Source organism: Hirundo rustica, chromosome 6, assembly GCF_015227805.2.
Source record: "Hirundo rustica isolate bHirRus1 chromosome 6, bHirRus1.pri.v3, whole genome shotgun sequence".
Classification (NCBI taxonomy): Eukaryota; Metazoa; Chordata; class Aves; order Passeriformes; family Hirundinidae; genus Hirundo; species Hirundo rustica.
Genome location: NC_053455.1, coordinates 44597240 through 44610880, shown reverse-complemented (window position 1 = coordinate 44610880; position 13641 = coordinate 44597240). Strand labels below are relative to the sequence as shown.

Genomic DNA, 13641 nt, shown 5'->3' with positions numbered 1-13641 from the left:
CCGGTGTGAACAGAAATTGTTCCAGCTAAAATTCAGGGTTTACTTTCGTTTAGACAGGAAAATATTTTATCAGTGGCTATAAATCTGATGTAACTCCTCTATCCTCTTAGAATATATATACACACATACACACACTCACACACACACACACATATATATATTAGACACAAGGGCCCCATAGCATTTATCTATATGTAACAGTTTGGTTATGCAAATACGAAGTGTTTCCTGAGTTTCCTGAACGTTTGCCTTTTGTAAAGCTCACCTGCTCTTCTGGGGCTTTAAATGTTTGATTTAATAACTCCAATATGCTGTATGGAAGAGAGAGTGGGTGAGAAAGAATGGGGGCTAAGAAAAAGGAGAAATTAGTGAAGATGAGAGAGAAGTCAAGGTAGAAGTTAAGAAGCAAAATCAGGTAGAAGAAAATGGAAAGACAACAGGAGAAGAGTATATCCAGGAAATGGCTTAGTATAAGCTTGATTCACCTCTTGTATAACTGCAAACAAAAGAAATGAAAGTTGGAATATGGAACACTGAGCACAAAGAGGGCAGCTCACGCTCACTGTTCTGTATTCCCACTTTCATTTCCTTTGTTAGGATGTATCAGTTCCAGAGATTTCTTGCATGCTGTGCGCTGGGAAGGCCAGCCAGAGGAAGGAGAGGCAGAGAGAGACAGAAATCACTTACAGAGAATATCACTCTGCCCTTCTCCCCTCAGTTTCCCCTGTATTCCCCCACACCCTGCTACACAGCTGCTGGTGCCTCGGTGGGTCACTAATGCATTCTGTGTCTCTGCGGCCGGCTGGGACAGCTGGTGACCCTGCTGGGGGCAGATTTCCAGCTCCATCTCCAACAACAACTTAGTAACCAGGGGGGGATAGTGGTGTTAGAGCTGTCTGTGAGGACTGGGACTGGGATTTGCTGCCTGTGCACTGCTGGCACACGAGGGTCAGCCAGGGACTACGTGCGCTGCGGCGGTGCTGGGAACGGGAAAAGTGATGGGGCCACATGGTCTGACAGAATTCCTTAAAGCCAGCTCGAGCCGTGCCAGCTGTGAAGGTTTCTGCCTGGATTGGATTTAGTGAGCTGTTTAGGGATCTGGGGCAAACCAGTAAAACAGGCTGATGAATCCACACGGTAGGTGCCAATCTGGGTTGCTGCCTTTTTCAGGAGTAAACAACTAGGAGCCATTGTTCGTCTTCCTAACTCTGCAAACTCTCTTTACAGGCTGTAAATTACATCTAGGAACAAAAGCTTGTTGGGAGTAGAACCGGGCGCTCAGCTTCCCAAGGGAGTGCTTTGCCTTCCAGCCAAAAGAGCAGCTTTTCTTGCTTAAACCAGCACAGACTCTTCTTATACCTTCCCATCAGCGCTCAGAGGCCAAGAAAAGTGTGCAGTTCAAGATTTGCCACGCCGGAGCATTTACAACCGTTGCCATTACAAAACCTGTTTTCAGGATTGATAATGAAAATTAAATCTAGTCTGAAATTAAATCCAGTCTGAAATGCAGGAAACTAGATTGCAGTCTAGGGACATGGAGGAAATCTTATTAAAAATAGCATGCTTTATTGATATTACAGATAAGTGGGTATGAAGCCCTCCCTGCTCCCCCAAATCTGATTTTCAGCCAGTCTCACAGATCACCCGTAGTCTAAACAAAATATACACAGCCATGACCAGAACTACCTAATGACATTTGTGATTTTTATATTCACTAAGACCAGCTGATGTTCAACTCTCCATAACAAGCTTGAAATACTCACCAAATTATGCTCAGAGAATGATTGTTTAATTTTTTTTTAAAAAAGTATTTTTTCTTCTGATAATAGAAAAAAAAATTAAAGCTAGGAGCTGTATATTTTTAGAAATTTCAGGGTTTCAGAAGAAAAATGCCAGCTATTTTCACAGAAACAAAATTCCATTCTACCCTTCTTTCAATTTCTCCCATTCAATAGTGAAATTATTCTCCATTGATACCATTTTTTCCCATCATAAGTACAGGTTCATTCAGGTGCATCCATTTTCTTGTCTGTCTACAAAATAAAATGTAAATATTCATTCTAGGGAGAGGCTGCACCATTGATTGCAGTAGAATTTTGGTATTTCAATTAAGCTAGGCCACAATTTTATCCTCTGTGTGAATTCCTGCAAAAACCCCCAACTTTTTATATCACTGTAAGCCACACATTTTCCTTTTCTAAGGCTCCAACATATGTACTCCTTATTAGGATTTTTATCAAAATTAATTAGTGCTTGCTACAGTTCACATATGTGATAAAATCATAGATGAGTTATTCTGGGGTTCCTGTACTATATTTTACCATGACAGATTGAGTATTCACTGTATCAAAGGCATCACAGAAGAACACTCTTAAATGCTGGGGTTTTATCCTTTTTCAGTGTTATGGTTTCATTCTCTTTTGAAAACTTAATTCACTAATCATGTTACAAATTTTGGGTGCTAGTAGTTTAGCTTCTTGTTGCCAAGGAAGTAAGCAAATTCCAAGTCTCAGGTATTTAACTGTACCGACAGGCTCAAAAGGGATGCTCCTCTGCATTTGTTCAGCTGAAGATTTGCTTCAAAATTTTTCTGTTCCTACATAATAAGGTTTTCCCAAACTAAAGTTATGTACTTCTCACAAAGAAATCCCCAAAACAAACCCAAAAAACAAACCCCTAAACCCAACAGTTTTCCCAGAGTCGTACGTCTGCTTTGACTAAATTTTGTGAGCAGCGTTATGCCCTGAGCCAGGCTAAATTTGGGCTGCTGTCTACCTGAGACAGACATAAACTGACCATGTTTGTGTGGGAAAGAAGGAAATATTTTTGTGTCATTTTTTTGTTGGAATGCACGTGTGAGTCCTCGACGTGTAAACAGGCAGATGGCACAAAGAATGGCCGAGCTCATGTCACATACAAACAGCTCATTAGCTATTTTTGTGATTTATCACATGAAATGACCTAATGTTATCAAGTATTTTTCTTCTGTAGATCTGTCTTTTCCTTTTGCATGAGGTACTAGCACCTCCATGGTCCAAATGTGCCTAATCTTAGCCCAATTTTTCAGGGCAACAAGCAAGAGAGAGTCTTTCCGAAGCGGAATACCACCCACCCTTCCTGAGCACATGCAGAAGTATTGAAAAGACTGAGATGAATAAGAAGTAATATTTTGGTATCTAGAAAACAACCTATTCATAATCAGGTGCCAGATAGGCTCGAATTAGAAACTTCAGACCATGAAGAGACTAGGAATTTCCACTCCTGGTTAAATACGACTCTGCCTCTATCCCTAAAATGGATGTTATTCTCTCTTTGCTTTTTCTTTTTGTAATTCTGCAATTATGAGTACAGTATATTAATGGAGAGGAAGTTTATGTTTATCAAAGATAGGACACAAAACTTCCTGAATTTTAATTAAATGTTTAATTATTCTGTTTCATTCATAGGATGTGAATTTTAAAAGTAATTTAGCAATTGAAGAAAAATATATACTTAGTAAATTTAAAACATTCATTAATTATATGCCAGCATTTTTGTAATCCCACTAAACTTTTTTCATAGGTTTTGATGCCAAAAATATTATAGATATAAATATACAGGATTTTACAAAAATATTTCTCTTTCCACTTTAGACAATAAGGTATATAGGAGATTTATTTTTAATTGCTTGGAAAGCAATTTCTTAAAAAAAAAAAAAAAAAAAAAAAAAAAAAAAAAAAAAAAAGAAGTAACAGATTCACTATAGAAAATGTGTTTTATCCATAAATTCAAAGTTGCTAGCATTGTAATAAAAAAAGATTTCCTGTGTTTAAAGGATAGATTTTTTTACTCTTACTTTGTCCCATCAGATATTTTAGACCTGTTGGAACCTGTTGCTAAAAATTTGGCTGGTTGAGGAAAGGATAGCTGGCCATCTCTAAGTCAAAAGATTAAAAATAGGTAAAGTCCTGAAAACCTCTTTATGTGACCTTCTTGTGCCTGTGGCTGGAGAGACCTGTCTGTATTTTTCCATTGTTTGTGTTAACGGAGATTAAATTAATGAGAAAATTCTTTCAAGTGGGAAGATTGACAAAATGGTAATCTGATATAGGACTATTCATTCCAGATTTGGCAAGGGAAACTGAGATCAGGGCATTTCTGGCTGTCAGTCATCGCCACACGCTGGATGTTACAGGTGAGAAGTGCTGGCTTTGGTGGTGCCTGACCAACGCCTCATCCCACAGCACAGGAACCACTGTTAACAATTCTCCCGCTCTAAAGAGAAGCCAGTGCATGGAGACACCATGGGAAATCTCCAAGGCATGCAAGAGACAAGCCTTTTGCTTATCTACAGAGGCCTTGAGGTTTTCACCAGGGGTTTCATGAAGAGCCAAACAAAACCACACACTGCAATGAGCATATGTCCCTCAGGAACTGAGACCTTGTCTGAACCTCAAAGTTCTTGTGATTTTTCATCCTGTTTCTCTGCTTTCTGAGTTGGGAATAGGAGGAAAAATTCCTTCTGTACCTCATGCCATCATTGCAATAAAATATCAGCCTTAGTCCTCAGTATCACTCACTTCTGGCACTGGCATTATTCACTACTCTTGTTCAGTCATTATTTTTGTTGGAGCAGCCTGTGCAGGGACATCAAGAGTAAAATGGGCTGTGGGAAGATGAACTGCCTTGACTTACCTTCCGCATGATGTTATCCCGCAGCAGTGAACAAAAACATTGCTGAAAACTTCACTGCAGAGCAGGCATTTTACTTTCTCTTAATTGAACCACAAAAAGAGAAAATGGTGAGGCAGGAATAAATAAGCAAAAGATTTTTGGGAAATATCCAGGCTGTTAGAGATTCTTTACCAGGGTTCAGAAACTCTAGTGCTTTTATGTTCACTTGGTTTGCAATAATGAAGAGATTTTAAAATGCAGGAGGAAAAGCTTATGACAAACAATGCATTTCTGAGGTAACTCAGGAGAGATTACACAAGTTTTCCTACAAGCACACTAAGTATAACTTTTGAATAGACTTGTGTAAGAAGAGAAGGTTTAGTGGCTCTTTAAAGCTCAAGTGTGCCTGCTTAGTCAGTACTAGCTCTCCTTCCACTCCCCCTTCTTCTGCTGCTGGGTAACTTTTGTTGCAATATGGGTGTGACTTTTGATGGAGCTTCCCCCTCCCAGTTATGTCATTACTTCAGTTCCTTTGAATCAGAATAAAAAGTGCAGCAAACTTCAGACTCATTGACTGCAGGCTTAACAAGCGCCGGGGCTTTTCTTCTTTCTGCAGCTTGCAAGGATCTTTGGATTTTGAAAAACAGTTCCAAGAAAACAATGGCCAAGTTCTCCTTATGGGCAACTTTTGGATTATGTTTGCTGAGGCTCTGTCTAACAGAAACAGGTAAGATTTTTATGAATGAAAACATTTATGATCGTTAAGTTAATGCATCAGACAGCAAGCGAGTTTCTGCTAGATAGTTAACAGCTTTCTTGCATCTATATACTATTATTATTTCAGGTGTTATCAGAGATGTTTTCGAAGTGTAATCTCAGTGGTGCTGGTGTGTACAATCACAGAAAGCTTTGTATTGCTTGTAAAGGGCAATTCCAGATCTATAAAAACTAAATTGCAGAACGAATTAAAGAGAGAAGTTTAAACTAAGAACAGAACTACATTGGGGAATTTGGAATGGCTCTGGCAAAGCTCAGCTCGACAATGTGACTGCTGTTACAAACGCAGTTTGCTCTCCCAGCTCCGCTTCGGTCTGCAGGGAGAAGGGGGGTGGAGGGAAGGGGGTGAGTCCCCCCCAGCTTATTGTTGCATTCTGGAGTTTACATGAGCTGAACCAGCAGCTGAAACAAACTGCATTTGGGCACAGCCTTGCTGAACAAGAGAAAAACTGCAGGGATCTCTGCTGAAATTCAGAGAGCTTTTATGCCAAGCATGCTTGCTCCTGACTTTCTAAGGTCTCTTTGGGGCTGACTGATGAGCTTTTGGAATAAAAGGGGTTAGAATTGACAAAATTTAGTTGTTTATCATTTACCTTCTTGCAGCTTGGTGATCTGCTTCAAAGATTTGTATTTAAAAATGTAAGGTTAATACAGAGAAAAAAAAATAAAAAAGTATGTCCAAAGTGACAAAAAGCTTCTGAAATTTCACATGGTGCACATTTCAACCATGTTCTAGGGGAATGAACATACTTTTAGCAGACCCTTACTGTGAATGCAACTGCCTCGAGGCTTTTTGTGGTTAGGGATAACACTTATGCTTCTATATTGTTTTTGTACTCACCAGTTCCTTCCAGGAGTCTAAAAAATGCATTTTTTTGTAGCCATTGTCACCCATGTATAGTAAATATATGTCTCATTTGCCTGAGCAGCAGGGGATACTTCTGTAATTGCTGCAGTGCTGCCAGGCTGTGAATGGGTGTGTCGGAGGGAACAAGTTCCCAGTGCATCTGTGATAGCTGAAGCACCCTCATTGCTTTTCTTTCTAAAATCCAAGTGTACAAGTGTGTCCATTGTACCAAAATGCTCTTGCTAAGATCAGGTATATAGACAAAGCCTTAAGAGAAAGGACAGGGCTACTGTAGGCAAATAAGGTAGGTCTAAGATGTGTGTAAACCCTCGGCTTGGTTCATGTCTGTGCACTGTATATATAAATATTATAACTGTTTGACTGATTTTTACTTCTGTGAGCTGTCTGGAGCGTCCTAGAGAGCAGGGTCTGCACTGACTCTGGGAGTAATGTGTTTTTACAGCGAGACAGAAAGCCCCATAATCGAGCCTTCAGCATAGTTACAAAAAGTGTGTCAAACTTCACATATGCCCTCCAGGGAAGTTTCTTTACTGGCTTAGTAAGGTATTAGACTATAGCTACAGTATATTTTTAGTTGGTATACGGTACATTCCAGGATGACTTTGTAGTCACTAATGATTTTAAAACAGCAGTTGATGGTGGTGTTTTCTTTTTTTGGCCAGTGATTTTGCTGTGTATCACAGACTAATGGCTATTGCTGTTGGGAAACTCCCCAACTGGAATTTTGATTATTTTAGTACAGAATTTTATGGAAATAAAGAGGACCTGGAATTACTCTTAATGTGATTTCAGAAGGAAAAATGAGATACAGAGAAAGCTGGAAAACTTACTCATCCTGATTTCTGTGGTGTTGTGACTATACTGTCACTGATGTGTTTCTTACTCATGGTGTTGACATGACTTGTCTAAGGAGTCTGGGTCCTGGAGGATATAGATGCTAACTTCTTCGTTAATGATGTTTTTGGAGGGGATTTTCTCCTGCGAGCATAATGTATTTGTGGAAATACTTTCCTCAAAGTTTTCCTTAAATAATGTGAGGTGAATCCTAGAATTTTGACCCCCAAACTGGAAGAAACTGGAACAGAAGTAGTGGTGGTAAAGATGAAATGGAAAGAGGGAGGGTGAGTGTGCCCGTGGGAGGAAGGAGCTTGGCTGGAGAGGTTGCCAGAGCCCCATTACAAGGTAAGGCTCTGAGACAGGGCTCCTGCAGCTGCTGGTCGCTCACAAAGGGAGAGACCTTCCTGCCCTTTGGTTTACACATCTATCGTGTAAATTTGAAAATAAAGCAGCTTGAAGAAGCTCTTTGTGCTAGTTTATTTTCACTCCGTCCTTACAGTGTGTATCTTGGCAGTTTTCCAAAGTTATAAAGTAACTAGACTTTATTAAGAGTTCACTTGAACTTTCCATCCTTGTTTAGTGGAAGGGTTACGGAGCTGCACTGGAAACGCTCGCACACACAGAGCCAACAAACCATGGCAGCGGATTGTTTCGCAGTCTTTGGAGAAAAGTTTGAAAACTCTTTAGGTACTGGTGTTCACCATGATGAAGAGCCATTACCTTGAAAAGAGGAAGTTGGAGAAAGGCTTAATGAGGACAGATAGCATCGTACAATTGAGGAAGAACTTTTCTAAGTAAATGCTTTTAAAACCACGGGTAGCTCTAGCCAAGCCTAAACAAAATGTTCATCCATACGTGGTGTATCTTTCGTTCCAGAAAAGTTCCCATGAATTTTATAGGCCTGAATTGAAGATAGCGTGGATATTTCAGGATATTCACAGATAGATAGATAGATATTCATCTGTAACCTAAACATGCATGAGGTTTGACTGTACCAAGAATGTGCCAGCAGTCGGAGATATCACGACATGCTGATAGACAGGTAAACACCAGAGAGAACCATGAGCTCATTACCTCTAAAATACTTGATGAAAAATGTGATAATATTTGATAATATTAGTTCTGGTGTAGTTGACTGGTAGTAAAACACGTTGTAGAGAAGCAGAGAAAAAGCAATGTGGAGCTCCTTTGTAAGGCGACGGTAAACCAGTCGAAGAATTTAAAAGTTTTTTGACTTTCCAAATGCAGTAAAAAGGCTTCCCCACCTGTTTTCTAGTCTTCTTGCATCACAGTTTTGTTCCAGAACTAAGAGATAAGTGTTTGAAAATACAGTCAATATGGAAGATGTTAATTCTCCCATTCATATAACACTGTTTGGTCTTTTATTTTCAAGAGAATACTATGTGAGAGAGCAAGGGAAGGAGTTCTGCAAAACTGGCCTCTAAAATTGGTTTTTCCAGGACCATAATTATCCATGAAATATAACTTCACAGAGAGGATAATTGTGAAACAAACATGACCCATCACAGTAATCTTGCCTGCTTTGAAAACAACACAACAGAGCACTGGAACAATTAATGGTATTCAAAACACATCATATTTTAGAATCAGTTGGCATCTGGGAGCACGCCAGTTTAATTTGTCAGCATTAAACTGAATTCTTAAAATAGACAAATGGAACCTTCCAGCTTGCTAGAAAGTAGAACAAATCCACAGTGTTTTGCCTTTACCTGTCAGGGTTTCTCTGTGACAAGCCTGGTGGTTTGGACCGTTCTCTGTGTGTTATCCATGACTGTAGGCGGGAAGCCAGCTTGGTGTAGTTGCTGGTCATTTTCCAGGAGTCCATCATCTCTTAACAGACAGTCATCTCTCCCTCCCAGAGAGGTAACAATAATTTCAAAGCTATCAGACACTGTAATTATCGGTGGCCATTATGGGTGCTGCTAATAGTAGTGGCAGGGAGGATTGTGTCAGTGCTGTGTGTTTATCAGTTTCCTCCCCGCAGTGCCTGAGCAGTAATATCAGTAGCAGCTGGCTGTGATTTCCCTCCCTCGCCGCAGCTGCCGGAGCTGCCCCCGCCCAAGGGATGGCGGAGCAGCTCATCGTATGAATGAGTTTGCAGCATGTGAAGTGGCAACTGAGAAAAAGAGGGGTTTTCCTTGGAGAATCTTTCCAGTCAGACAGAAAGTTGAGCTAATTGTAATTTAAAGTTCAAACCTCCACGACTGTTTCCTGCCTAACGAAACCTGCAGTCATTTTTTGAGTCTGTGCTTTCAATTAGAAACATAATTGAACTTTCTTCTGTAAGCAATGGCTTTGGGACTTTCCAGTTCCTCTACATGACAGCACTGGCAACTTTATATAATACAGCAGTCTTATTTTGGTACAATAACCTTCCATTCTCATTCCACCCCCCAAAAAATCCCCCCAAAAAACCAACCAAAAAAATCTGTGTTGAAGAATAATCTAGAGTTTTAGCCGTTAAAAACATAAAAGCACAAGCAAAGTATGCTAATTCAAAGTAAAAATCACAGAGAAGACCTGAATTTTACTTACATTTGGAGTTTGAAAAAATACTTTGCTTCACTTTTTTTTTTTTTTTTCCTCTTTTCTGTTGATGATTGATGCAGCTTAGTAGCTGGAAACTCTAATAGACTATGTTGTGTCTTAAAAAGAAAGAAAGAAAGAAAAAACGCCAGACATACAGCAGCTGTGTTAGAGCTTCCATCTCTCTTTCTGCTAATGGTACTGTTCCAAAAGCAGTGTGAGAGGGTTATAAAAGGCATTGCCAGGGTACATACTGACAGCTGCCTAGGAAAAGGGCATTTGCTTGCAATCCTCAACTTTTCATGTCCTCAACATGAAAATTCCTCAATTCCTCAACAATTCATGTCTGTTTTACTAATACCTGCTTTCGTAAATAAGATGCTGCCTCTGACAGAACATATAATAGTAAAAAAATAACCTGCCATGGCATAGCTTTTGTTAATTATGTATGTCTCACAGTGACAGCATGTTAGCAAAACAGGTTCTCAGAAGTACATTTCCCTAGGGGGCTTTTTTATTGTTATTTTTGTTAATGGATAGGTGTCTGTAAAGAAGCAGGGTGTGGTGTGTGTGGGTGGTTGTAATGAATAGTTTCTTGCAGATTTCCCATACAGAAGTGAGAGGTTAACTGAAGCTCAGTGGATGTTCCCTGCGCACCCAGACCCCTGTGAGCAGATGTGAGCGAGTCCACAGGCAGCAAACATGTTGCTGACCAGACTGGTGTCTAAAAGTTGAGTACCAGCCTTAAGCTGGCAGGCTCTCAGAGAGAACACCTCTTTCCAGCAGGGAGGCGTATCAGCCGGGGATTGGGATGGTGCGTGCCGGGGCAGCGAGGCTGCGGCTGTTTGCAGGGAGCGCTCCGAGCCCACATGCCCACTCAAAACAGACTGAACAGGCTGGAATACGCTCCTCCTGCAGCATGTAAATGCAATAGTTCAGTGGTGCTGTCGGGGTGGTTGTGATGGGAGTGATTTACCTACTCTTTGCCATCGGCCAGCTCGCATCTTTGAGACGAGGTGGAGTGTCCCTATCATGGAATGAGGGGATGAGGGAGTGACACAAAATGTTCCTGCTAAGGACAGCCTGGTCTTCCCACCTCCATCCGGGTGCTCTGGGTAAAGCTTCTGCACAAGGAGTAGGGAAAGTTAACCAGGCAGGTTCAAGGGAAAGTAGTATTTGTCAATTATAAAGAAACATGATCCATTAATAATGAAGACACTGAGGGTGCGGCCTGAACGCATCTTTCACTCACTTCCTTGTTTTTCCTCCTCCTGCTTGATTAGGTGTCCTTCATCATTTACATGTCCTTTCCCTTTTCCATCATTTGCACAGGTGGGTAAATGTAGGAAAAAAGCTGCTTTTGTTAATGAGTATTCATATGTATAAATGTTCCTATGTGTTGTTTATGCATAAATTTGTCATATAGAAACATTTAGAGCATGGAAGTGAAATAATACATATTTTGTTTAAATTAGTTTTGCCAGTAGCAGTGCTGTAAAAATCAGATAAAACTATATTGCTCTGACAGTTTTATCCTGTTTACTTGTGTGTTTGCTACCTATATACAAACTGAGGACTGTCAGCTAGTTTCAGTTCAATGGCAATTGTTTCCTGCTAGACAACCGTAAATGCAAATTAGAGCTTCCTTAAAGAGTTCTTTTATTCTATGCTTATCTTTTTATGATTAGGGACGTTTGAAGCAGTTTGCCAAGTGAGAACTGACATATTTTGTCCTACTGTTAGAGTTAACACTTCTTTAGGTTCGAGAGCTTTAAAATTTATATAATGATTAGCTGAAGAATAGTGTCTTAAATTTAGTCAAGTTTTGCTCCTCTTTGAACAAATACTTCCTAGTGATAAATATCAACTCTCTTATTGAGATTTTGGAGGTATTTATACTCAAAGCTTGATGCTCTGGGAAAGGCTGTTGGGCTGTAGTGTCCAGTGACTTTGGAAGATTGGTATTAACAAAACACCACTCTTCCAATGCATTAGTCAGAATAACCTTCTCTTCTTGCAAGGAGCAAAAGCTCTCCTAGGACATAAAATGAAAATATCCTCCTTGAGATTGTGTATTGAGCTCTAAACTTTTAAACTCCTCTTTTCCAGAATATAACAAAATCATTTTATAGGCTACTGAGGAGAGATACTTGGTGGTTCCAGTTCATCACTGAGCAGACACAGCCAAGGTTTTAGAGAAGCACTTATCCTGTTGACAATTCTTATATTAAAGATGTAACTGCCAGACATTTCGAGCATGTGAGACACATTCCCATGGTGGCTACCTAGAGAGAAGTTTCTTTCCTGCTTTTGTGGCTTGCCTCAGTAAAATCCTGCATCCATTTGTTCCCTGTTGTGGTATAAAATATTTCAAAGCTCTTTTAAGGATGTTTATGGTGATTTTTGTGTCTTGTGACATTCTACAAAATCGGTTCTATTCTTTTTATTCTTGACCTGCTAAACCTCACACATTATCCAGTAGTGATATTGTTGGTGCTCACACTTAACAGCGCACAGCATTAACTTGTTTTTAGAACAGTGAAACAGGAGCAATCTTAGAGCATCGAGGAAGAGTAAGATCATCACAGCTTTTCAAGCGATTTTTCATTGCATCTCTAGGCATATATGTTAGACAGTGTTTTCTGTCTCTGTGGATTCATGTGGATTAGAAAAAGCACAACTGTCCAGCATTCCAGGAGGAGACACATCCTATGAGTAGGAGATTGTTAAAACCAATGACTAATTCTGAATTTGCTTTCTGATAATGCTTTGATGGGAGTTTATTTTAATTCATGTAGTACATATAACAAGTAGTTTATATATCTTTCTGGAGCTGGAGCTAATTTTTCTTCTTTTATACTTCTTCTTCTTTTTTTTTTTTTTTTTTTTTTTTTTTTTTTTTTTTTTTTTTTCCCCTCCCCCTTCTTCTTTTATACTTTTTTTTTTTTGTTTCTTTGTTTTTCCTTCTTCTTTTATATTTCTTACAACTCCTGTTACTTAAATACATTCCAGTAGGGACCAAACCTATTGTAAATTCATGCAGCATAAACAATATATTGCATAAAGAACAGTGCAAGATTGGTAAGATGTTGCAACAGTGACCTTAAAGAATGGTAGAATTTCTGTCCAAAATTTTGCATTTGCAAATGAATAAACTCTTTAATTAATTTCTTTTGCTGGGCAAAGAAAGAAAAATTTAAAAAGCTGTCTCTGCCTGACTAGGCTACCCTTCAAAATAAAATATAAACAACGTTATTTGCTTCAATTGCTTCTGTATTATAGACCCATTAAAAAAACAGCATAGCCACAGCATTGAAAATCTTGGGCCCAGCAAGGTTTATCTCCATTATTAACCTACGAAAGTATTTATTGATAACATTTACTTAATACACATCCACATTTTCAAAGCTCAAGGTGGACATTAGTAACAAACACAAGTGGTCTCTCCTCGATATATCCTCCAGTACCTTAAACATCCAAACATTTCAATACCAGCACACATTTGAGATGTATTCCTTCTGTTTGTCATCTGCTGGATACTTCTGACTGTTGTAGAAGAACTTGAATTCTTGAAACAGATTTGACATCTTAGGCTTTCTATAGTGAACTAGTGAAATATATCACTTTAGAAATAGATGGTGTCTCCATTGAAATCCTGTTCTGTTTCTGTTTTGTTTTTGCTTTTGTTTATGTTTTTTTTTTTTCCCCTTTCATTGCACAGAGTTCACATAAATATTACTACATTTGGTCAAGAGGGAGTTATGTTATCTGATGGATTTCATCAACACCTTCAGTGGAGCTGGAGTCAGGCTGAATGTGTTTAAATTACCCTAGAACTAAAAATTTGAAGTCTAGATGTAGTAGTATTTAACAGAGAAAGAATATTCCCAACTAGTGAGAAAGAGCTGACAAACATGTTACCAGCAGAAAATAATGATTTGTGATTTTTGTAGCCCATG

General features: G+C 39.3%; 1 protein-coding gene across 2 annotated transcripts in view; it reads left to right on the top strand.

Moving 5' to 3' along the window:
- The first annotated feature begins 5174 nt into the window (after positions 1–5174).
- CD44 (CD44 molecule (Indian blood group)) overlaps positions 5175–13641 on the top strand; it is a 49603-nt gene continuing 41136 nt past the window's right edge. The window contains exon 1 of one of the 2 annotated variants that reach the window (XM_040068593.2): positions 5175–5380. In XM_040068593.2, the coding sequence (XP_039924527.1) occupies positions 5314–5380 (67 nt within the window). In that variant the 5' untranslated portion in view covers positions 5175–5313. The remainder of the gene's footprint in view (positions 5381–13641) is intronic. The other variant, XM_040068594.2, reaches the window with a different exon arrangement.